Source organism: Xenopus tropicalis, chromosome 6, assembly GCF_000004195.4.
Source record: "Xenopus tropicalis strain Nigerian chromosome 6, UCB_Xtro_10.0, whole genome shotgun sequence".
Taxonomy (NCBI): domain Eukaryota; kingdom Metazoa; phylum Chordata; class Amphibia; order Anura; family Pipidae; genus Xenopus; species Xenopus tropicalis.
This window is the reverse complement of record NC_030682.2, coordinates 84175669-84200881: the sequence shown is the minus strand read 5'-3', so window position 1 is coordinate 84200881 and position 25213 is coordinate 84175669. Positions and strand designations below refer to the sequence as shown.

Below are 25213 nucleotides of genomic sequence, written 5' to 3'. Positions count from 1 at the left end.
GTTTTTGATAGAATTGATCTCAAAATGCACATGTAAAAAGGCAGAGCAATATTTAACAAGGCCATTATATTTTATAAAGTGTTTTGTAAAGAATGTTCTTTGGTTAGTGTGTAAATGTATTGTTACCAAAACAAAAAAAAGCACCAATTTCTACAGGGTTACAAGGCATAAAACCTGCAGAGGCATATTACAGTCAATGTTTTAGAAGGACCTTCCTGTGATATGCTATTACATATGAGATATTGTACCCCTTATTGTAATGTGTAAGGCTATTACAACTCTCCGGGGAGAGGGAAAAGGTTGCAGTGCCTGTTGAGAGGCCATAAAACTCCTTAGCGAACTCTAATAGCTGCTATTCATTTTCAGTAGGGGGTGGATTAGCATTTATGACACATTTGTCTTGGTGCTGGTAAAATACTAATACGGTCAGGGATATGTATAAAGTTGTGCAAAGCTAATGTCTATATCAGATCTGCTATATGATGTCCAATTAAACCATCAGCGACAGTGTGTGGCTGGTTCAGAATTACTGTAAATGGTTTTAAAATATTTTTTGTTGTGCAAACATGGAAAGCATCTCACTAGTAGCCTCCTGATAAAACAACAAATAGGTGTTGACTGTATTTCAAGTTGACAAACGTGGGCGTTTAACTATTGTCTGAAATGTTGTCACGTACGTCATACTAAAAGGCTTGTGAAGAAAGCCTCAGAATTCTAAAGTGTACATAAATGAGCAGAAAGCGCACTTGCACGTCTATAAATTGGCTGGCAGAACTGCAGGGTATCATTAGCTCTGCCTACCCTTTGGTATTTCAGGAAACAAACTAATGTAGCTCTCTAGTTACAAACACATTTTCTATTGCTTGCTGTTACTGTGCTTCAGCCTCTCAGAGCATTTACAGCATCATCATCTGTGACACCTGTCTGAAGCTGAAATACCTAGGCAGAGCAGAGTAAGGGACAAACGAGGTATTGCAGTTATTTGCTGGGTAGATCTGAAAATGTGTTTGTCTGCAAACAAGTCATTTTGTAGGGCTGGGCTGTCAAACACGAATCACTGTCAGCATGCTGAAAGTTGCAGTTCAGCAAGTTTGAAAGCCAGACTGTTTTAGAATATTGTAGACAAAGTGAGGGGTTAACAGTTGTTTCCTGGAGTAAGAAAAGAGTTAACTGCTGCACATCTCATTCTTCTGATTTTCTGTGCTTAGGTACCAGAAATTATGGAAAAGCTATGTGAAACTGCGCCATCTGCTGGCTAATAGCCCGAAAGTCAAACAAGCTGACAAGCAGAAATTGGTCCAGAGGGAGGTGAGTTTATTTTTACCCAAGGAGAACAATTAATGAGGCACAGTTTAGTTTGGGTTCAGCATGATCTCTAATGCTGCCATGTAGGCCTCGAAGGAATTCTTTGCATTTACTCATTGCACATTATCTGTGGGTTTTTACAAGAAAAGATTTTCACAGGAGAGATTTGTTTTTTTTTATGTTTGAATTAAACATCCGGCTTTCTTTTAAATGCTAAAACCATTTTCAAATGGCAATGCTGGTAAAGACCTTTGTTTAGATGTAACTATAAATTAACATTAAACAATTTGGCACCTCCCTGATATCCAAGGGTTAAATAACAACTAAGTGGATGATTAGAGCAAAGTGAGATATGGAAATAAGCTGTGAGTTTTATCAGCTCCGTTGTGTGATTTGTCAACCTTATTATAATCAAATTTATTTGGAATGCATTAAAACATTAGAACTCCTCATTAATAGCTTTCTAACGGAAGAAAGGAGCTCTCGCGTTTTGCTGTGGTAGAAACTTTTCATTAAAGACTGCATTGTTCTGCTAAAATGTTTCAAGTTAGAGTTAATAGCTAAAAGTCTGAAAGATATTCTGCTTCTGCCATTGCATTTTCAGCTAGTGACCTTCATGTTTGCCTCCTGCTATTTCACCAGACTTGCGTTTGCTCTAAAGCATGCTGTGAGGCATACAGCCCTACAGCCCCAGTAATTGACTGATGTGCTGACCACATTACCATCCAAGCACATTTGGTCTTTACCCCATAGAGCTTACTATCTATTTTCTTGTGCCTGAGGCACAAGAAGCAAGCCACATACCCACGTTTATACAAACTGGCTATAACTCAAAGTTAGGTATCAGTGTGTTACTAAATATGACGATGTCTCTGCATATATTTCTGGTGATTCTGAAAGTCTGGTTCTCAGTTAAAGAAATCATGTTTTTATACAGCTCAGATTATATAGTTAGTCATATTAGCATCTCATTTGGTCAGGAACTATAGTAAAAATAATAATTATTTGCCACTTTTGAAAGGATACCTAACTCTTATATAATTTGCCAGTGGCATTCCTCAGAGCTCTTTTACGTTTTTCTGCCAAATTTGTTTTGTTGATGGGGATAACAATAAATCTCATTTTTAATATGTGTTTACTTGAAAACAGTGTGTTACTTAGTTAGCACTGAAAAAAAATAACATACAGGTATCAGACCCGTTATACAGAATGCTTGTTACCTGGGGTTTTCTAGATAAGGGTCTTTCCATAATTTGGTCTCCATACCTAATGTCTACTAAAATGTCATTAAAACATTAATTAAACCAAATAGGATGGTTTTGCTTCCAATAAGGCCTTTGTCAAAGGATTCTGCAGTGGTTATAAAAAGTCTACACACCCCTAAAATGTCAGGTTCCTGTGCTGTACAAAAATAAGACAAAGATAAATCATTTTAGAACTTTTTCCACCTTTAATGTGACCTATAAACTGTACCACTCAATTGGAAAACAAACTGAAATATTTTAGGTGGAGGGAAGAAAACCAAAAAAACTAAAATAATGTGATTGCATAAGTGTGCACACCCTTTTCTAACTGGGGATGTAGCAGTGTTCAAAAAAGCAATCACATTCAAAATCATGTTAAATAGGAGTCAGCATACACCTGCTATCATTTAAAGTGCCTCGGATTAACCCCAAATAAAGTTCAGCTGCTCTAGTTGGTCTTTCCTGACATTTTTTTAGGCGCATCCCACAGCAAAAGCCATGGTCCACAGAGAGCTTCGACAGCATCAGAGGGATCTCATTGTTAAGGGCTCTGGCACACGGGGAGATTAGTCGCCCGCGGCAAAACTCCCTGTTCGCGGGCGACTAATCTCCCTGAGTTGCCTACCCCTCCCCAAAACAGGGAGTTTTGCCGCGGGCGACTAATCTCCCCGTGTGCCAGAGCCCTAAAAGTTATCAGTCAGGAGAAGGGTACAAAATAATTTCCAAGGCATTAGATATACCATGGAACACAGTGAAGACAGTCATCATCAAGTGGAGAAAATATGGCACAACAGTGACATTACCAAGAACTAGACATCCCTCCAAAATTGATGAATAGACGAGAAGAAAACTGGTCAGGGAGGCTACCAAGAGGCCTACAGCAACATTAAAGGAGCTGCAGAAATATCTGGCAAGTACTGTCTGTGTGGTACACATGACAACAATCTCCTGTATTCTTCATATGTCTGGGCTATGGGGTAGAGTGGCAAGACGAAATCCTTTTCTTACAAAGAAAAACATCCAAGCCAACATTTTGCAAAAAAACATCTGAAGTCTCCCAAAAGCATGTGGAAAAAGGTGTTCTGGTCTGGTGAAACCAAGGTTGAGCCATAATTCCAAAAAATATGTTTGGCGCAAAAACAATACTGCACATCACCAAAAGAGGGTCTGTTTTTCTTCAGCTGGAACTGGGGCCTTAGTTAAGATAGAGGGTATTATGAACAGTTCCAAATACCAGTCAATATTGGCACAAAACCTTCAGGCTTCTGCTAGAAAGCTGAACATGAGGAGGAACTTCATCTTTCAGCATGACAACGACCCAAAGCATACATCCAAATCAACAAAGGAATGGCTTCACCGGAAGAAGATTAACGTTTTGGAATGGCCCAGCCAGAGCCCAGACCTGAATCCGATTGAAAATCTGTGGGGTGATCTGAAGAGGGCTGTGCACAGGAGATGCCCTCGCAATCTGACAGATTTGGAGTGTTTCTGTAAAGAAGAGTGGGCAAATCTTGCAAAGTCAAAATGTGCCATGCTGATAGACTCATACCCAAAAAGACCGAGTGCTGTAATAAAATCAAAAGATGCTTCAACACAGTATTAGTTTAAGGGTGTGCACACTTATGCAACCACATTATTTTCATTTTTTTTTGGTTTTCTTCCCTCCACCTAAAAGATTTCAGTTTGTTTTTCAATTGAGTGGTACAGTTTATAGGTCACATTAAAGGTGGAAAAAGTTCTGAAATTATTTATCTTTGTCTCATTTTTGTACAGCACAGGAACTTTTCATATCCATTGTAGGTGTATATGCTGCTTGTGCTTTTTTCTTTATGCTTTCTTTATAAAAGTTAAAAATTATTCTGTTAACCATTAAAATTGTTAGACATAATGATAGACATTTGATTTGCTGCGTTCATTTGCTTACAACCTTAAATATTAGTTTATCGAGGTTTCCTTGCCATAATGTACCTTCAATTAAAAGATGCCTTTTTTTTCTTCAGCTAAACACGTCCCTATAAAAGTCATTGTTTTTAATCAATATATGTCAATATGCATAATGGGCTCTCTGTATGTTCTTTTTCAGCAGCAGGTTACAGAACATAAAAGGTTTTGTTGTGTCAGCAAATGTAATCTTCATAGAAAACAGGCTGCAGTTACTTTCTAGATGTTCCCTATAGCTAGAGTGCAGCCTGTTACTTTTAAGCTGGCCATACATGCACCAATATTATCGTACCAAAAGAGGTTTTGTGCGATATTCGGTGCGTGTATGGTGGATTTACGAGACGATCAATATCACAAAAGCCTTGGTTATCGGTTGTCTCAATGATTTGACGGGACAAAAGATTTTTAACAGGCGCCATTGAAGCACCCAAGCAAAAGCATGTGTTTAGGGCTGAATGGTCAGATAGGGGTAGAATTTCGCAGGAAAGATTGTAATTGTCACGTGTATGGCCACCTTTAGTTGTTCCCTATAGCTACAGCAAGTGCCATCTTATTATTATTTTTTTTTTTTTTTTAATAAATTCAATATGTTTAAAGAGTTAGGAATAAAACAAATATGCCTTGATTGTATATTGGAATGTTTTATAGAATTATTAGAAAAATGTGAAACATTTTCTTTCATAATGCAAATAACTTTTTGGTTGGAGATCCAAAAAAAAGCCATTATGGCAGCTTTTATGCCAGCTGTACATCTAATTGTACTAGATTGATAGCTGTAAACCTATGATAATCTGGCCAGAATGCAGACGTTTAATTTACAATACCAGGTGAAGAAAGTTTGTTTTTAAATAGCTTGCTACAGGCCTGCAGCTTAGGGTTTAACCCCTTTAAGTTTCCCTTATCTGGTTTGAATAACCACCCTGAAATTAAACAAGCCTGTTTCTAACCACAATGGTGATACCTATCTAAAACAATTCAGAAGTCATGAAGGTTCATAAAAGGAGAGCTAACAAAATCATACTTTCAGGTCACAGTTTTAAGTGAATTGCATGTATAATTCCCATTCCCACACAGTATGCTTTAAAGGAGAAGGAAAGGCAAAGTCACTTGGGGTGCCAAAATGTTAGGCACCCCCAAGTGACTTAAATCGCCTACCTTTTACTGGTAGTCCCTGCCCCTGGTGCCCCTGTTCGGAGAGAATAGCACCAGCCTGGGGTAGCTGCAGCGCTTCCTCCTTCCTGCTTCACTAGCGAGCATATGCGCGAAAAAAAGCCAAACTTTAACAGAGAAGTCGGCTTTTCACTTTAATGCGCATGCGCCGGTCACAGGAATTTGCCGGCAAAACGAAGCAGGAAGGAGGAAGCGCTCGCTACAGGTACCCCTGGCTGGTGCTGTTTTCTTCTAAGAGGGGCACCAGCCCGGGGTACAAGGTAAGCGATTAAAGTCACTTAGGGGTGCCTAACATTTTGGCACCCCCAAGTGACTTAGCCTTTCCTTGTCCTTTAAAGGAGTACTTCAGCTGTACATTAACATGTAGTATAATGTAGATGACAGTATTCTAAGATAATTACTCTTCTTCTTTTTTTTTTCTGTTTTTTTTTTTTAATTTACATGGTTCTTCCTAAAGGGTAACCCTAAACGGTACTTCACCTTAATATTAACATTTAGTATATTGTAAACAATGGTAATCTAAGAATTTTCAGATTTTCTTTTTCGTGGATTTTGAATGATTACCTGATATTTATATTGTGCCAATATTGATCCCAGTCCCACCAAAACATACTGTCTAAGGTCAATAACCATTGACTATTGACAGAGATGTAACCTACCTGTATGTTTTTGGTGTGTGGTATGTTCGTAGGAAACCCACTCAGACATAGGAGAGCATACAAACTTTTTTGCAGATAGTGCCTACACTGGAATGAAACTCTGGACCTCAGCACTGTGACACAAAGTCTACACACTGTGCTGCCCTTAATTTTTGTTCTGGAGGTTACACAGAAACCGGGTAGCCATTAGGAAGACCGAATAGAAGATGACATTATGCTTTCAATATTCTTCCAGTTTGTCTGGAGATATTTGGCTACATATCCAGAATATCCAGCAGAATAACTCTATCTGTTCTTGGAAATCCAGCTTTGATAATTAATAAGGAACCCAGAGGCATAAAGTTGGCCATACATGGTTCAGTTGTTTCAAAAAGTATTGACATTTGTTGTATTGACATAGCGATTCCACCAGCATTAATCACCCAAAGCAGAAACCCATGCCGACTAATGACCCTTATGAACAAATGTATGGTGTCATCAGCAGGTTGCATCAGCCTGCAAACCCGTAGTATATTTGTATTCTAACAATTATATTTTTGAAATAGACATTTAAGATATTTCTAAAGCTCACAATATTTCCTTCATCAGGAAGCTCTTCAGAAGATTAGACAAAAGAACACAATGCGACGAGAAGTAACTGTAGAGCTGAGTAGTCAAGGATTTTGGAAAACTGGTATCCGCTCCGATGTCTGTCAGGTATTTTTCCTTTTTTCAGTTATAAGGTTATTTTAGTTACAGCGGTGGGAAGCTTAACTAATCACATTAGCATTCTTCATTTTACACTGTAGAAATATATTTGTTTGAATCTGATTTTAGCAGCTCCTCATTGCTTGAAACGCTTTGCATTGTATATTAGTTTGAACAGCAGTATTTATAAATCAGAGGCGAGGACCACATGGTGCTCTGGTAAAATGACCCATTTTACACCATTGTGGCAGCACCATAATTATCTCATACCAATCACCTTAATGGAGGCATCTAATTATTTTGATTTTACTCTGCATGGGAAAGGCAGTTGCATACAATTTTTTTTGTAAAACCAGACTCTTTTATTCACCCTGAATGTACCAGAGGGGAGGGGAAGCATGTGACAGCTTGAAACCTGTTGCATTGTCTTTCATATAAGTTTTGGTGACTGTGTTAAGCTGTAAAGTCAAAATAAACGGCAAGCTGTTTTTAATAAAGTTTTTTAAAAATGCATTCAAAAATGTGTAAAGTGTAACTTTACATTCAAATAGTAGTTTGAAATAGTAGCAAATTCAGCTAAACTGGGTCCAACATTTACTAACTAAATGGGATAACTGTTCTAAGTGAAGCACAGGTTCAGAGAGAATAAACTTTGTCTCTAAATGCACATCACAGGCAATTTTATCTGAAAATAAACAATAAATTTGTCACTTAAATGTGCCTTCCTGTCTTCATGCCATACTTCTACAGTAATGCTAAATGACACTGCTATAGAAGTAGTTTAAAATTCCAGCGAGAATAAAATAAATGACTGACAATTTTAGAAAAATAGAGTATTGAACAAAAACGTAGAATAGAAATTGCTGTGTTATAAAGTGCCAAATAATACATTTAGATAACAAAAATAAGAAGGTGGATTACAGACATAATTGTACCTTCATAAGAAATACAGCAGGTAAAAAAGTAGTTTGGACATATCATTTTAGATAATATAACAATAAATGAACATTGGAGTAGGGCAGTGTGCTGAAATCCAGTTATTTTGTTCTGAAGAGACAAGGTATTAACAGCGGGAAGACAAAGTAATATCGCCCATAAATCATTGACTGTATTTACTGAGCAGCATAATGCAGTAGGGCCTTCAAAAAAACCTCCAAGAATTAGAGAATAGTGCAAGGACTAAATAAGTATTGAGAAGAAAGGCTTGATGAACTTAGCATTTATGGGTAGGCAGTAAGAATAGAAAGGGGTGACCTAAAACAAACCTTTAAAAAGATTATATATAAAATGTCTTGGTGATTTATCATTTAAGAGCATGTTGTTGCTGATGATGGGCCTATTAATCAAAATATGTAATTGAAAACACAAAAATAAATTTTTCCTGAATGAAATTGCTTCCTTAATGCACTGGTCTCCGGCAGGCCTGTAATACTTTTCTGGGTATTGCCTTGTAAATGCGACTGACAAAAAAGCAGAGTAGTAAACATATCATGAAGAAACTGAGTTGAGGGCCTATAAACCCAGTCAAGGCTATTAAGGTGCTGCCATCGCTAGCAATATATGGTGTAGTAGCAATAAAGTGAAAGCATTCAGACATGTAATATCTTCTCTGACATATTAAGCTCTTGTTTCATAACATGGAATATACTTATCTGCTTCACAAATGTAGAACCCTCATTCAACCAAAAAATAATATAATATTGGTGTTGTTTATATGCTCCTGCTCAAGACAAGAAACACCTTAATACTGAGATGGGAGATGCGCAGGCTGTCTCTAGAGATCCTTTGACAGCTGCTCATTAGCAGCAGTATCATGTTTTATATCAGTGATATCACATAGGTAGAAAATCCCTGCAAGTTGCAAAAAGAAGGGAGGAAAAAAATCATTTTTAAATTTAATGTTTAAATTGCAAGTGGCATAAACTGTGAGCATGCCTCTGGGTATTAAATACAAGAGGAATAAAAGACTAATCTGGAACAAAAAATCTTGAAATTTTTAATAATAAATGTTTTGTATTGCTTTATTTCTATTCATGTTGGCTTGTTTATTGAGAGGGCATAGTGGCTCTCTGGAAATGTGCACATTAATGGGTCCTCTGCTAATGCTGTATTTCCTTTTCTCATTCTACATCCTTTTCTGTCATTTATTTTTATTCCATCTGAAGCTCTGAACATTTTCAAATGCCCTTTTTTGCACTTTCATGTCTATATTTCTCATGTTACATGTGTAATTTAAAACAAGCTTTCCAGCTGAATTTAGCATATATTGCTGCCATCATTTTAGTTTAAATTATATTTATATTTTATTACAATTCCAAATGAATATCTATCTATAAGTAGAAAGCTGTTGCACATAGGGGCTAAACATCAGGATTATTCCTTCAATAAATATCTCCGATATTAAGCCCCTGTGTTTAATAGCATTTTTTTAAGCACTAGGGTAATTTTTTGTTGATTTAAGTGTGTGCATAGAGCGTTCAATAACATAAGCCTTGGCTTTGCTTTGGGTAACATGCCTTTTTCTTTCCTCAGCATGCAATGATGCTCCCGGTTCTGACCCATCACATACGCTACCATAAATGCTTAATGCATTTAGATAAATTAATTGGATATATCTTTACAGACCGCTGTTTGCTGCAGGTAAGAATGACTTAGAAAGACACCTAGGATTTTTCTACATGTGGTAATATCTAATTAAAGGGTAAGGCACGAATGTGGAAATATGCCAAACTGGCTCATACAAATTTGCTGAAAATTACACAGACTGTTGAGTTACAGAAAAGCAGTTATTAGTCTTGAATACAATAAGGTATCCTAAGTAAAGTTTTGGTTTGTAATTATTAGAGGAAATTAGCTTTTTTTTCTACTTGTAATAAATTATTACATCTGAGCTCTTATGATTGTAATTTTTTTTCCATATCTTCCACTCCTGGGACATGTCCTTGATTATCCCAAGGTTAAAGTTAGCAAAGGTCTGGCATGTACATATAAACTTTCAATCTTGGTGCCAAACTATGCTGCATTTGTTAGTTTTAATAGTCAGCCATGTGGGGAACCTTGAGAACACAGGTAAACCTGCCCATGTGCATGAGATGCATAAAAAGGATCACATAATACTAAATGTCTGTGTGTATCTGAAACAGAGTATACCTATGTGTTATCTTTTATGTATATCACCAGGGCTGTGGAGTCGGTAGATAAATTCTCCGACTCCTCAGTTTCTGATACTTCTGACTCCACGACTCCGACTCCTCTGTTTTTAATATGCTAATGTATTTAGTGAAGCATACAGTCAATGAAAAGCGTGCTTCATGGTCACTCAACGTGTTCGTTTATGCACTGCGTGCATCGGGCTTTATTTTTATAGCAGAGAAGTAATTAATTATGACTGTTTGACATTTAAACTTGCTTTATTTTTTTTTTTTATTCCCATTTAAATTTAGTAGGAGTCGGAGTCGTTCATTTTTTGCCGACTCCGACTCCAGGTACCCAAAATTGCCTCCGACTCCACAGCCCTGTATATCACTACATATTTTACTTTGAACCACCATTTTATGATGGCTCCCTCATAGATCACCTGACAGGAAATAATGCACATCTAACTGTAACAGGAAGAAGTATAAAAGACAGAGCTCAGTCCATTCATTGGCTAATGTAACCTCACATGGACAGTATGCGTACCCTTGGTTTATGTGTGAGCACAGTATAAGATAAGAGGTTGAGGTTTGCTCTATTAAGATTACCCAATGGTACATTACAGTAGAAAGGTGTATTTTTATGAATATGGTTTATTTAGATAAACAAGCATTTTACTTATTTCCCTTGGCCGTATTTTTTTTGTTTCTAATTCAAGATGTACTCTTTTTCTTGACATGTTTTGCAAGCATTTCCCAGCGACAGGCTCCCTTATTTAAATGCAGTAGTAACTGTTTTATAACAAGGTTTTGTTAGAAGAGAGGCTGCTAATTAATTTAAAACTGGCACTACTTTAGCAAAACAGGGTTTTGTTTTCTTTCTTAAGTAAGGAACAGAGGCATTTGCCTACATTTGTCTACAATGTAAATCAGTTGGGCATGTCTCCCACACCCAAATGGCATCATTTGTACTGCATATATCCCCTCCATTTGCTAGCACCATCACATTTTCCTAAAGCAAATAGCAGCTTTCACCCAGTGGCCATTTTTCCTCTGATACATAATCAGTTACATTTGAATCTGCAAACAGCATATACACACACAGACCCTTATACAGCATACATTTCATCAACAATACAGGCTCAAACAGACACAACTGTCTCTGACAGTTTCTATGTGAACCAGCAATGCCATCTCTTCACTGGCTGCTAGAATGGGGGGCGTAATAGTAGTAAACTGAGCATGCCCATAAACCAGAAAGCAAAGCAAATCCTTGAGGGAGGGGGCAGAGTGGGTTACAGGAGGAGAAGGAAATCTAAGTGATTAAGGGGATGTTGCAGCCTTACTTTTAACCTCTGGACAACCAGTGTGGCAGGTATTGAAAGATTTCAAAGAGGCTGTTAACCGATTAAATTTTTGTGTGTGAGGTTTACATGTCCTTTTAAGGAGAAGGAAAGGCAAAGTCACTTGGGGGTGCCAAAATGTTAGGTTTTCTCCTATCCGGGGCACCAGCCCGGGGTACGAGGTAAGCAATTAAAGTCACTTTAGGGTGCCTAACAATTTGGCACCCCCAAGTGAATTTGCCTCTCCTTCTCCTTTAATACAAAACAACTAGGCAAAAACTCCTAACCAAACTTTCCTTAATAAGAAATCATTTACACTCATGATAGGCAGAGAGTTTATTGTAAATCTCTTTGTTGTCCTTTTCTGAAAGTAGCCACTTGCCCTTTTGCTGTAGGAGGCAAGGGAAAGAGAAAATGCTATGCAAATGGCTATTGTCACAATCTGTTTTCTGAAATTTAGTTCAGTTCCTTTCAGATAGTACACCAGAAGTAAAGGTTTTTTTAAGTTGCTTTCTATTTCTTGAAAATTTTAAGCTTTTGAACTTTAATGTTCCTCTCTCTGGTGTTTCTAGTGTAGCATCTCCGTAATCCAGGTACAGACTCTGCACTATTGCAACTTGCTACATTATGATATATTTTCCTAGCACCACCACCAACTAATATATTAAATTAGAACAGTTTCCTGAGTGAGTGACTTCCCTCCCAGAGCATGGAGACATGAGAAGGTCAACATTCAAAAAAAGTAGAGATGCACCAAATCCAGGATCCTGACCAAACTGAATCGGAATCCTTAAAATCACGTGACTTTAGTCACATAAGCACGGAAGTTGAACATTTTTCGGTGTGCGGCCAGCAATAATTAACCTAACTAATTAACTTTAAGGATCTTTTTATTTTTCTTTAAAGGAGAAAGAAAGGCAAAATCACTTGGGGGTGCCAAAATGTTAGGCACCCCCAAGTGACTTAAATCGCCTACCTTTTACCCCGGGCTGGTGCCCCTGTTCGGAGAGAACAGCACTAGCCCGGGGTAGCTGTGATCGCTTCCTCCTTCCTGGTTCCATGCGCGAGTGCATGCGCAGGGAAAAGCCGAACTTAAACAAAAAAGTTGGCTTTTCACTCTACTGCGCATGCGCCGACTGCTGGCATTTTAGGAAAAGGAAGGAGGAAGCGCTCCGCTACAGGTACCCGGGGTACAAGGTAAGCGGTTAAAGTCACTTGGGGGTGCCTAACATTTTGGCACCCCAAGTGACTTTGCCTTTCCTTCTCCTTTAAAAGATGTCTGGAGTCCCTCCAAGCCACATCATTCCCCAGAAATATGTCTTCTCTGTGTAGCAGGATCCTCTCTACACACTGTATATGGTGTCCCAATTAACACCCTATGTGTACTTAGTTCCTATGGACTCCTGCTATAGAGAGAAGGCAGCACAGCAGACATTGGAGCTAGGGAAGCCTGATGTGCAGCATAAGGACGTGTTAAAAAAAAATAACTAAATAAATAATGATAATGGCGGATATCGGCTACATGTGCCTGCACTCGAGCGTTTTTCATTCCTTCGGGTTCAGGCACAAGGTAGTGTACAGTAGCGGGGCATATTCTCAGCAAGCCTTACGTGTGTGAAAACAACTGATTTTGAAAGTCCTGTATACCCCAAGTATACCAAAACTAAATTTGATAAATTAACATTTTTGTCTCATTTGGCAATTCCTGACCAAAAACAACCATGCTTTAGAATGCAAGGCCAAAACATGTTCCCAAGTTCTCACTAATCTACAGTGGCTTGCAAAAGTATTCGGCCCCCTTGAACTTTTCCACATTTTGTCACATTACAGCCACAAACATGAATCAATTTTATTGGAATTCCACGTGAAAGACCAATACAAAGTGGTGTACACGTGAGAAGTGGAACAAAAATCATACATGATTCCAAACATTTTTTACAAATAAATAACTGCAAAGTGGGGTGTTCGTAATTATTCAACCCCCTTTGGTCTGAGTGCAATCAGTTGCCCATAGACATTGCCTGATGAGTGCTAATGACTAAATAGAGTGCACCTGTGTGTAATCTAATGTCAGTACAAATACAGCTGCTCTGTGATGGCCTCAGAGGTTGTCTAAGAGAATATTGGGAGCAACAACACCATGAAGTCCAAAGAACACACCAGACAGGTCAGGGATAAAGTTATTGAGAAATTTAAAGCAGGCTTAGGCTACAAAAAGATTTCCAAAGCCTTGAACATCCCACGGAGCACTGTTCAAGCGATCATTCAGAAATGGAAGGAGTATGGCACAACTGCAAACCTACCAAGACAAGGCCGTCCACCTAAACTCACAGGCCGAACAAGGAGAGCGCTGATCAGAAATGCAGCCAAGAGGCCCATGGTGACTCTGGGGGAGCTGCAGAGATCTACAGCTCAGGTGGGGGAATCTGTCCATAGGACAACTATTAGTCGTGCACTGCACAAAGTTAGCCTTTATGGAAGAGTGACAAGAAGAAAGCCATTGTTGACAGAAAACCATAAGAAAACCCGTTTGCAGTTTGCCACAAGCCATGTGGGGGACACAGCAAATATGTGGAAGAAGGTGCTCTGGTCAGATGAGACCAAAATGGAACTTTTTGGCCAAAATGCAAAACACTATGTGTGGTGGAAAACTAACACTGCACATCACTCTGAACACACCATCCCTACTGTCAAATATGGTGGTGGCAGCAGCATCATGCTCTGGGGGTGCTTTTCTTCAGCAGGGACAGGGAAGCTGGTCAGAGTTGATGGGAAGATGGATGGAGCCAAATACAGGGCAATCTTGGAAGAAAACCTCTTGGAGTCTGCAAAAGACTTGAGACTGGGGCGGAGGTTCACCTTCCAGCAGGACAACGACCCTAAACATAAAGCCAGGGCAACAATGGAATGGTTTAAAACAAAACATATCCATGTGTTAGAATGGCCCAGTCAAAGTCCAGATCTAAATCCAATCGAGAATCTGTGGCAAGATCTGAAAACTGCTGTTCACAAACGCTGTCCATCTAATCTGACTGAGCTGGAGCTGGCAAGGATTTCAGTCTGTAGATGTGCAAAGCTGGTAGAGACATACCCTAAAAGCCTGGCAGCTGTAATTGCAGCAAAAGGTGGTTCTACAAAGTATTGACTCAGGGGGCTTAATAATTACGCACACCCCACTTCGCAGTTATTTATTTGTAAAAAAATGTTTGGAATCATGTATGATTTTCGTTCCACTTCTCACGTGTACACCACTTTGTATTGGTGTTTCATGTGTAATTCCAATAAAATTGATTCATGTTTGTGGCTGTAATGTGACAAAATGTGGAAAAGTTCAAGGGGGCCGAATACTTTTGCAAGCCACTGTATATTTAGTAAGGTAGACAGTAACAAAAACATTGCAACATAGCAGTAATTTTCATCCACTTCATCAGTGGTCTAGTGAAATACTGGCCTACTTGGCAGGAAAGAATTGGGAACAGTGTTATTGTTGTGTTACTGTTGTGTTATTGTTGTGTGACTAGATCCATATATATTCTTTGCTAGCAGGATAGCATCAGGAGTTTTAAGTCAAACCCATTTATCTCTTTTTATAATAATATGCCATTAACTACATTGCAGCTACTAATGGTTGGCCCTCTTAGTTTTCTATAGAGTTTGCGATTATTTGTGGCATGTGCCAAGACTCTGTATAACGGCAAAAGTATTTAATCTTTAATCATTTTAAAACCAATGCATTAAGGCAGTAGCATAATTTTTCATTTATGACTTCAGAGTAGTACATTTATCTTGTCAAGCCTACAATATGCATGTGAAAGAATGTACCTGATCCAATCTACTGTCTCATACAAGGCTCAATATTAATCACATTAACCTGTTCACTACTGATTACTCTTGCAGAAAGGCTTCTAACAGTAGATTTTATGCATTTGATGCTAGGGAATTTATTAATAAAGGATGAATGAGTCCAATAAGCAACAAATAATGAGAGAAGCAGGTTCTCGCCTTAGAGGATTTGTAGTCTTAAGTGCTTCTTGCGCTGATGGATTTGGAAGTACATTGGATTAGTAATAGACACTGCATGTAGTACATTATTATCAACGAAGGGACCATAAGAACTTTGATGCACAATGTAACTTTCTGTTCACCTGTCTTATCACCTGTGGCACGTAATGCAGTGTGTGTTATAACTCTTAGTAAGTGTATGAAATAGTGTGCAGCTCAATGTGTTTCATTTTCCAGACAGCATAATGTATAGTTTCCTTCCATGCTAGCTAGCAGTAGATTTTTCATTTTTTTGACAAGAATGTCATAACTATGATCTAGATTAATTATCTTACGTCTAAAAACTGGAGCTGTAGGTTGAATTAGATTTCTAGTTTGTTGTGCTTTAAAAAAAAAAGAAAACAGCAAAGGTTGTACAGAGCTACAGAAAAATAGTTTGTAGTACAGGTATCGGACCCCTTATCCGGAAACCCATTATCCAGAAAGCTCCGAATTACGGAAAGCCCGTCTCCCATAGACTCCATTATAATCAAATAATTCAGAATTGTAAAACTGATTTCCTTTTTTTATGTAGAAATAAAACGGTACCTTGGAATTATTCCCAACTAAGATATAAATCATCCTTATTGGATGCAAAACAATCCTATTGGGTTTAATTAATGTTTTATTGATTTTTTAGTAGACTTAAAGGAACAGTAACACTAAAAAATAAAAATGTTTTAAAATAATTAAAATATAATTTACTGTTGCCCTGCACTGGTAAAAGTTGCGTGTTTGCTTAAGAAAGACTACTATAGTTATAGAAATAGCTGCTTTGTAGCCATGGGGGCAGCCATTTAAATTGAAAAAAGGAGAAAAGGCACAGGTTACATAAGAAGATACCAGATAAACTGTGTAGAATACAATGGGAATCTGCTACTTATCTGTTATCTGCTTAGTAACCTGTGCCTTTTCTCCTTTTTTCAATTTAAATGGCTGCCCCCATGGCTACACAGCAGGGTATTTATATAAACTGCAGTAGTGTTTATGAAGAAAACTCACAACTTTTACCAGTGCAGAGCAATAATATATAATATATTAATTATTTTTATACACTTTCATTTTTTGGTGTTACTGTTCCTTTAAGGTGTTGAGATCCAAATTACGGAAAGACCCCTTATCCGGAATACCCTTGGTCCCGAGCATTCTGGATAATGGGTCCTATACCTGTACAAATTTGGTCCAGGGACTGGAATTAATTTTTTTTCCCCTCTAAGGCAAAGGAAAAGGTGACATAACACATAAAAACATAAAAGGTGTTAATCTTTATGAACAAGTGTCTCTCTTCATCCTACTCTTCTGCTATTTCCTAAATCTGTCAGTAGTGACAGCATTCCTGTTTATAATATGGCTAGGAATTGCTTCAGAAAGGTCATAATATTTTGCCCTTTAACTATACATTAAGGGGCATATTTATTATGCTGTGTAAAAAAACCGCGAGAAAATTCGCCAGGCTTCGCCGTGCAAAAACGGCGTAAAATCTGCGTAATTTTTTACGCATTTTTTCTTCCACCGGAACTTATGGAAAATACACCCTAAAAGTTATCTTGGTAAATGTGCAACACTTTAGAATAAAGGCAGGGTATGTTATTGGCCTAAGTGGAGCTACACTGAGCATGTTTCAGTGCAAAAATGCAAACATTCCCATTTTTGTACAAATATTAACATGGGGGCCCATTCATTAAAGCACAAATGTTTGCTGGTTAAAAGTACAATAATTTCAGATGTGCGAAAATTGCACTGAAAATTATTTTCTTGGTCGTACGAAAATATTGTGGTTGCGATACATGAAATTTTCCAAACGGTGCGAAAACCTTTCTGGCTTTGAAACTTCAGTGTATGATTTTGGAAGCCTTCCATAGGACTCAACTCAACAGATCCAACCTGGCCAAAAGATACCGTATATACTCGAGTATAAGTTTTTAAGCACAAAAAATGTGCTCAAAAAGTAACCCTCCTCCAACCTACCAGTTGTGCCCGTCCTGCCGACTCTCGATCTGGCGATGTAGCGCGCTCGCATCACCCCTCCCACCCCCCCGCTCGGGCGCGTGTTTCATCTTCAGCGCATCTAAAAGCTTGTGACACGGCTAACAAGTTACATCGGAACAAAAAACTATTGCTGCGGGCGCACTCGCTCACCTCCGTCCACGGAGCACACAGCACAACTAAAAGCTTGTAGACTGCAGACTTAGTTAAAAAAGCACATGTTTGTCTCCTTCAGGAGGATGTATCTAAATGACTGCACACTGGCGCCATCTGTTGAGCTACTACTATATAAATGGGGAAGCCAATGGCAGCCATGTAAGCACCTGCAGCTCTGACTTAAAAAAGGGATTGAAACCAGATAAGGCAAATCAATCTAACAGGGAAGGACATGATCAAGAAAAAGCTGGAGCAATAGAGAGAGCCTACAGTACCATCCTCAGAGAGCTGGGAGAGAACCCAGCAAGGGAAGGTCTTCTCCTGACTCCCAGCAGGGCAGCCTTACTAAGGGATATGGGGAGTTCCTGGTCTGACCAAGTACTACTCCTACTTGCACAAGCGCATAAAGACACACGTTACATCGGCAGGACAGACACAAGTGGAGGTAGGGGGGAGGTATGTATGCACGGACACAAGTGGAGGGAGGGTGGGTGCGCGCAACGAGCACGTTACATCTTCACATCCATCTGCACAACGAGCCAGAGTAAGTAATTGGTACAATAACTTGTTATTTACAAAAATTTAATTTGTATTAAGTCCAGCATCAAGAATTATTTTGCCCTTGTAACTACTATTGTAGTACTGTGGTGGGACTTGTACACTGGGGTCCAAGTACTTGATAATTAGTATGGCAGCTTCCTTAGCGTTCCCAAACTTGCTTTTGTCTGCTGCTGTAGCATTTTTCTTTCCCTAAAGTTATCTATTTATTTTTCTGTTATTTATTTGATTATTGAAACTTAGCAGTAGCTGCTGCATTTCCCTTGGCTTATACTCGAGTCAAGAAGTTTTTCCAGTTTTCTTAGGTAAAATTAGATACCTCGGCTTATACACGGATCGGCTTATACTCGAGTATATACGGTAATCACGATACCAAAGCTTGAATGAATTCCGAAATGGTTTTAATCTTTGCTAAAAATACAACTTTATCGTGGAAGTTAACGCAAACCACGAAAAAGACACATAATTTTAGTGATATCATGGTCATTATGAAAAGTTCTATAAATTGGAAAAAAAAAATTGTGCTTTCATGAATGGGCCCCTTAGTGTAACTCCACAGAGACCAGCACCATGCTCAAGGCTACACTAAAGTGCGTATGACAACAGATGCCCTTTTCTCCACCTGCATACAAAACTGATGTGGATTTTGCTGGCAGGGACCATATGTGTCCTCTCTAAAAATTGTAATGTGCTGTTAATATATTGAGCATCTCTACATACCTCATTGTTAAGGTATGCATATATGGCATTGTGGAGACCTGGTGCTGTTATAGTTATGATGTTTTCTCTTTTGTATAGCATTGGAGAAAAGTTGCTGTATTTGCAATTTTTAATTTTTGGGAAAACAATTGTATTACTGTATATTGAAAGGTTGCATAATTTTTTTTCATTATGAAGAAATTTTCCTTTCATTATGCTAACAAGAACAGTAGGAAGGACAAGGCAGATCTTTAAAAGGTAATTGCACTAGTACTAAAACATATAGGGACATTTACTTTACTTTCATTTTGCTTAACTTGTTAGTGTTGTCTTTTCTAATGAAATTAAAAAAATGTGTTTCACTTGAGAAAGAGTTGCATCTGTGTGATAACAGATTTTTGTACTTTGGTTTACATATGCTTGATATTAAAATGCATTACATTTAAAAAATAACTGGCTTTGAATTATGGTGGCTCCAAACTCTAAGTAATGCAAGAACCTACACACAATTTATATTTTTTTAAAAAAGGTTAACAATTATTTGGGTGAATTACTTGTCTGTAATAAGACCTGTTTCTCTCACATGAGGGCAAATGTTCCAGGATGTCTGGAAAATGTTATTCGTTCACACTTGCAATTGATTCTAGCAGTCTGGCAATGTACAGAAAATCTGTAGGAGGCTTTAAACTGTCATCGTTATTTATAGGTAAATGGATAAACTAATACTTTAAGCTCATTTAATGTGTTTGCTATTAGTTATAGACCTCTTTCACCTGTAAAAAAAAAAAAAAAAATAGGCTTGCCATTAGGCACATGTGCAAGCTTAGCTTAAATGGATTGTGCCTTGAACACAAATAAAGTACTTCTATGTGTGCACATGTATGTAGCATATATATTTTACTACTGTTATTGCTTGAATCATTTAAAGATTTGTTGTATAGTGGTTATTGTGTTATTTTACTGCTTTTCAAAAACTGTTTTTCTGAGGATATTTTATTTTTTTATGCATTTGCAATTTTATTTAATTATTTTTATTTTTGTATATATTGTGTATTTATAAATTGAGCAAAACTTATGAAAATTTGGATCTCTGGATTTTTTTGCACAATTTTGTATGTTTAATTAAACAAATCCTATTCTTTAGTGTTAACAGGCCTGGATTTGTGGGAAGGACACAAAGGCCCGGGCCTCCCAGCATTTCTATAGATCAGGGATCCCCAAACTTTTATACCTGTGAGCCACATTTAAATGGAAAATGTGTTTGGGAGCAACACATGCGTGGAAATGGTTCCTGGGGGTGCCAATAAGAGCTATAATTGGCTACTTAATAGTCCCTATGTTGATTGGCAGCCTACAGGGGGCTCTGTTTGGCATTATACTGGGTTTTTATGCAACCAAAACTTGCCCAAACGCCAGGAATTTAAAAATAAGCACCTGCTTTGAAGCCATGGGGAGCAACATCCAAGGGGTTGGAGAGCAACATGTTGCTCACGAGCCACTGGTTGGGGATCACTGCTATAGATACTCGGAACATTGGAAACTGGACACGCCTGGGAATTGAATCTGCTGTGTCCAGTCCGCAGTGCTGCAGGTGTCTATAGGAACTAGTAAGGCAGCCGTAAAGAGTGTACGTGTGTAGGGGAGGGACAGGCTTGATCATAGTTTTTGCAGAGAATCTTGAAATAAATCAGGTGACTTGTTTCTAACTTTTGTGTTTCCTATTGCTTGTGAAATTGGGAAAAAAAAAAATTTCTTTTTTTTTTCAGCTTGCAATGACTCATCCAAGCCACCATTTAAACTTTGGAATGAACCCCGACCATGCTCGAAACTCCCTCTCGAATTGTGGTATCAGGCAGCCAAAATATGGAGACAGAAAAGTGCATTACATGCATATGCGTAAAAAGGGTATGTTTAGTACCATGCTGATTATATATACAAAAAAACCCTGCAGGCATGAACATATTTACAGGGTAAATCTATTATAAAAGTTACCTTTAATATCATAATATAATTATAAATTTTATTGGGCTAGCGCAGTTTACGTCATACCAAGGTTCTCAAAAGGCAGGTTGTTTTTTTCCGCTGCAGTCCACTGAGCAAGAATCTCGAAGCGAGTGCCCTTATCCACCAGAAGCCACATCCTTTGTTGAATTTGAAATTCTAAATTATTTCCCAGCTGGTGTTAAACATATTTGCACCCCCAGTGCAGTTTTTCTTTTATTTTCTTGTGCCTGTTCTATTGTGTATTACACAATCCAGTCCCAATTAGGGCAGCGTTTCTTCATAATTCAGAACTCCCATTTATAGACCAAAATTGTACCCCCTGGGCCCTTGTCTGTCCTATAATGTAATTATAATGTAATAATACAATTTACTTGATGATATACAAGGGTACACACACAAATAATTTCTCACGTAAATAAGATTTTTTGGTTGATATTATCCCCAAATGCCTCACATTTATGGTTTGTATTTGTGCTTAAAAACCTTGTGTAATGTTTAAGGTGAAAAAGGTAAGTTTACAGAACCTATATTTTTTAACTGTTAGAGTATCTTCCTTGCCAGTTAAGTTAAACTGATTCACAGTCTCCTTTCTAGATTATTTAACCCTTTTCATGTGGCTGATTTTCTGTGCAGGTTTGCTACTTATAACAGTAAGGAATCTGAAAACATGGCACCAGCATGCTGGTACTTTCCATCAGTAGATTCTGCAACATGGAAAGGGTGAAAGCAGTATTTTTTCTTTCATAGGCATTCCCACAATTTCAATTCAAATATTAAGATTGAATTAAAATTAAAAACATGATTGTCAGGAAAAATTATTTAAGAAAACCAAGCTGTATTTTTTTGTGATTCCATATTTTACAGGCTGCTCTACCATACTCAAGTAAACAGTATAGCAGTTTTACAGGCACAAATAAAATCATTCTGTTTTGATGATTGTGTCCTTTTAAAATCAAATTTTAGGGTTCTTATTCGAAAGAATCTTTTTACAGAGGCTTACTGGAGCACAGGATATATAAGTCTGTTAGAACTCTTCAATTTTTTTGATGTTCATTTGACTTTAAGAAGCTGCCTCTGAAAATCATAGATTTGACATTGCATTGAAAATCATGGTAAGCTTGCTTTCATCCGTCTAGTTCTAGGGATTCTGTAATGAAAGTTTATATCCACTAGGTTGTTTTAGCCTTGGGATTTTTATTTATCTCATGAATTCTCCCACTTTTCTTTATGGTGTTTAATGGTAATACTGAAAAAGGAAAGTGGGAGCATTGATTATTTAATTATTTATTCAAAATCTGGCCAAACAGTGATTGCAGCTTTTGTAGCCCTTGTTCAAATGAAATTGTAGCCAAGTTATTTATGTCTTTTTGTATTAAATTATGTTATTAAGCAAATATAATTGCTCTTCGTGTTAACTATTCTAAAGGAGCAGAGTTGCTACATAAATTTCAACCCATGGAGTTTTTACAAGCACATGATGAGAGAATCCTCTTGTATTTTTATGACTTCTGGCTGCTCAGCACTATCGATTTTAGACATAATCCATGTTTTTCTCTCTGAATTTTTTACAGTCTAATTCATTACTGGTATAATTATATATTTTTCTTATACAATTTTTCTTTCATGATTACAGGAATTAATACACTAATAAATATAATGTCACGTCTAGGACAAGATGATCCTACCCCTTCCAGGTAAAATGCAGGTGGACTTTGTAAGTTCTGTAGCTACAGTATCATACCCCCCAACTGTCCCGCTTTTCACGGGACAGTCCCGGTTTTTATAGCGCATCCCGGGACATTCATTGAACTATCCAGCACAGCGGGATGCGCTGGCTGGAGACGGACGTTCCGGCTTCTTCTGCTGCTTTGCTTGTTATGTCTCTCGTTGTGCAGCGCGACAGGCCCTTTTATAAGGTTGCGCCCCGTGCGTACGTGTGACGTCATTACGCACAGGGCGCAACCTTATAAAAGGGCCTGTCACTTCCCAATTATATACAAACATAATTAATAATGTATCTGCTCCAAAACATTTTCTGAGCTCTGAAAAGGGGTTAAGAGAAGACATTTTGTTCTATATTCATTTTTTAAAGGAAAATATACAAAATGAAACTGTGGCTTCTCTTAATCCTTCTTTACCTGCCAACAATATGTAGCACATTGTGTGTTATATTGCTCACTAGGTTGTGCTACTACAGGGATATCGAGCAACTCTGATGTAGGTTGGTCAAAGAAACCGATAAAAAAAAAATATGGTATAGTTTATTCATCTGCAGTGTTCTATTACATGTGGATTTGAAATGAAATATTATATTTTAGGATGGTTTCACTTTGTCAGTTAAAAACAGGCTCTTAGATGCTGTCCCTCATGTTTACCACTGTTTTTATAATGGATCTATAAAAAGTCATGCTGTGAGCTGCACTAATTCCAATCTCCTACATACCCACAGCTTGACAATCAATGTGATATTCTCTTTGTTCCAATATCTGACCTAAGAAATGCACTTTTAAGCACCATTTTTAGAAAATGTATTGAATGCTGCAGTTGGTGCCAGCAGGATTTGCTCCTATGTATCTGCATTGTTTAGCACTTTACAGAAAGCAAAGAGTTTAACATTTTAAAATCAGATGCACATTGGTGCTTTAGTAGAGAGACTGGCACTTTTTACTGTCTTCTTTAAATTACAATAGAGCCTAACTGTTTTTTCTCTGCAGGATAAACCACAACGAGCGTCTTGAGTTCTTAGGAGATGCGGTTGTTGAATTTTTAACAAGGTAACTGAAGTTAAAATTATACCCATCCCTGGTTTTTAACATTGACAGCATAAAATATCTAATTTCCTGACTAGTCCTTGAACAATACTATTAATGCTACTAATGAAGACGTCATTATAATTACATTTTTGTTTTGTTTGAATATGTCCTAATTATTGGAAAACCTTGGATTTTATGCAGACTACTCAATTTTGCAGAACAATCTAGAGAGGCGTGCATGCCTAATGAGCTGCTAGTTGGGACAGGGCAAATAACTTTACATGTCAGTGGTTTTATCTTCCCCTGTGCTCTCCTTTTGGAAGAACAGCAGCATATAGAACTGCAGCTTAATGTAGCAAATGGCAGCAGATTCGTTGTACCAGAATTTAAAGCAGATGACCAGCCCAGGCACAAAAACAACTTCAGGGGTATCTTGGAACTATAGTATGACTAGACACTGTGGGCTAGCCATAGTTGAATGGCACTGTTGATGTCTGATTTTAAGTGTGTTTGCATGCATGCAAGGGAAAAAGAGACCTAAGAAAGTATTGTCAGATACAGAAACAAAAAAATTAACTGGCTTGAAAATGACACTTCTTTTAGGCAATATCTGTTAGGTGCTATATTAATAAAACTATAACTATTTACTAAAACTAGGTGCTATAATTTAAAACTGACCTAAAAATTGCAGCATTTTAAAATTTTAAAACTTGGCAGCACTTTAACTGTGGACTCTAAATGTGTAAATGCTGCAGTATTAAATGAGCAGGGCTATGGCACAGAATAGATTTTTTTTTTGTATTGCAATTTAAGAATATATTGTGTGGTTGTGAAGTTATAACAAAATCAATATTTTTTGTACAAAAATATTTTATTGTATGTGCCCCCTTTGTATCAAACTGACATGTTTCCTGTGTACGTTTAATGGTTTTCTAGGCATTTCTTAATCTAACAAAATCCTGTGTGCATAGCACCATGAGAATAACTTATTTCTCAGTGTAATTAATGGATAGTAGAGGGAGAAAACCTCTGAAGTGTGTTTTCTGACACATCCTGGCATATATTCAACCAAACTATTGAAGTAAATTTGCTAATGTCAAAAGTTTGATATTTTTTTCTTGCTGGTAATTTTCTTATATAGTATGCTTTTTCAGTTCAAAAGTGAAAGACTTAAATAGGTTAATTTTGTTGGCTGTTCATTTGATATGTTTGCCAGGTTTAAATACTGTAAGTATTTTAAAATACTTTAAGTACTTTCTTTAATACTATCTGTCTGTCTGTCTATCTAATCTATTTTGTGTCCATAAAGCATTTAATTCCCACTGTGCAACCTTAAGTCTCTCCCTCCAAAAGAGTCCAAAGCACAGAATCAGTACCAAAAGTTGTAACAATATAGCTCCCTTTATCATCTGTGATCCTCCAGAGGGGAAGTACTTCAGTACTGTATACGCTTTTAGAGGGACTGTAAAAGTCATAGAAACTGGACAAGAGACAACAGAACAAAAGGCATTGCTTAATGTTGCATCCATTGTT

The 25213-nt window shown here is 37.6% G+C and overlaps 1 protein-coding gene across 3 annotated transcripts in view; it reads left to right on the top strand.

Moving 5' to 3' along the window:
• Positions 1-25213, top strand: part of drosha (drosha ribonuclease type III) — a 130673-nt gene that overhangs the window by 48890 nt on the left and 56570 nt on the right. For all 3 annotated transcript variants that reach the window (NM_001113680.1, XM_031903195.1, XM_031903197.1), the window contains 6 exon segments: positions 1209-1308; positions 6908-7015; positions 9539-9646; positions 20690-20828; positions 22561-22621; positions 23642-23701. In NM_001113680.1, the coding sequence (NP_001107152.1) occupies positions 1209-1308; positions 6908-7015; positions 9539-9646; positions 20690-20828; positions 22561-22621; positions 23642-23701 (576 nt within the window).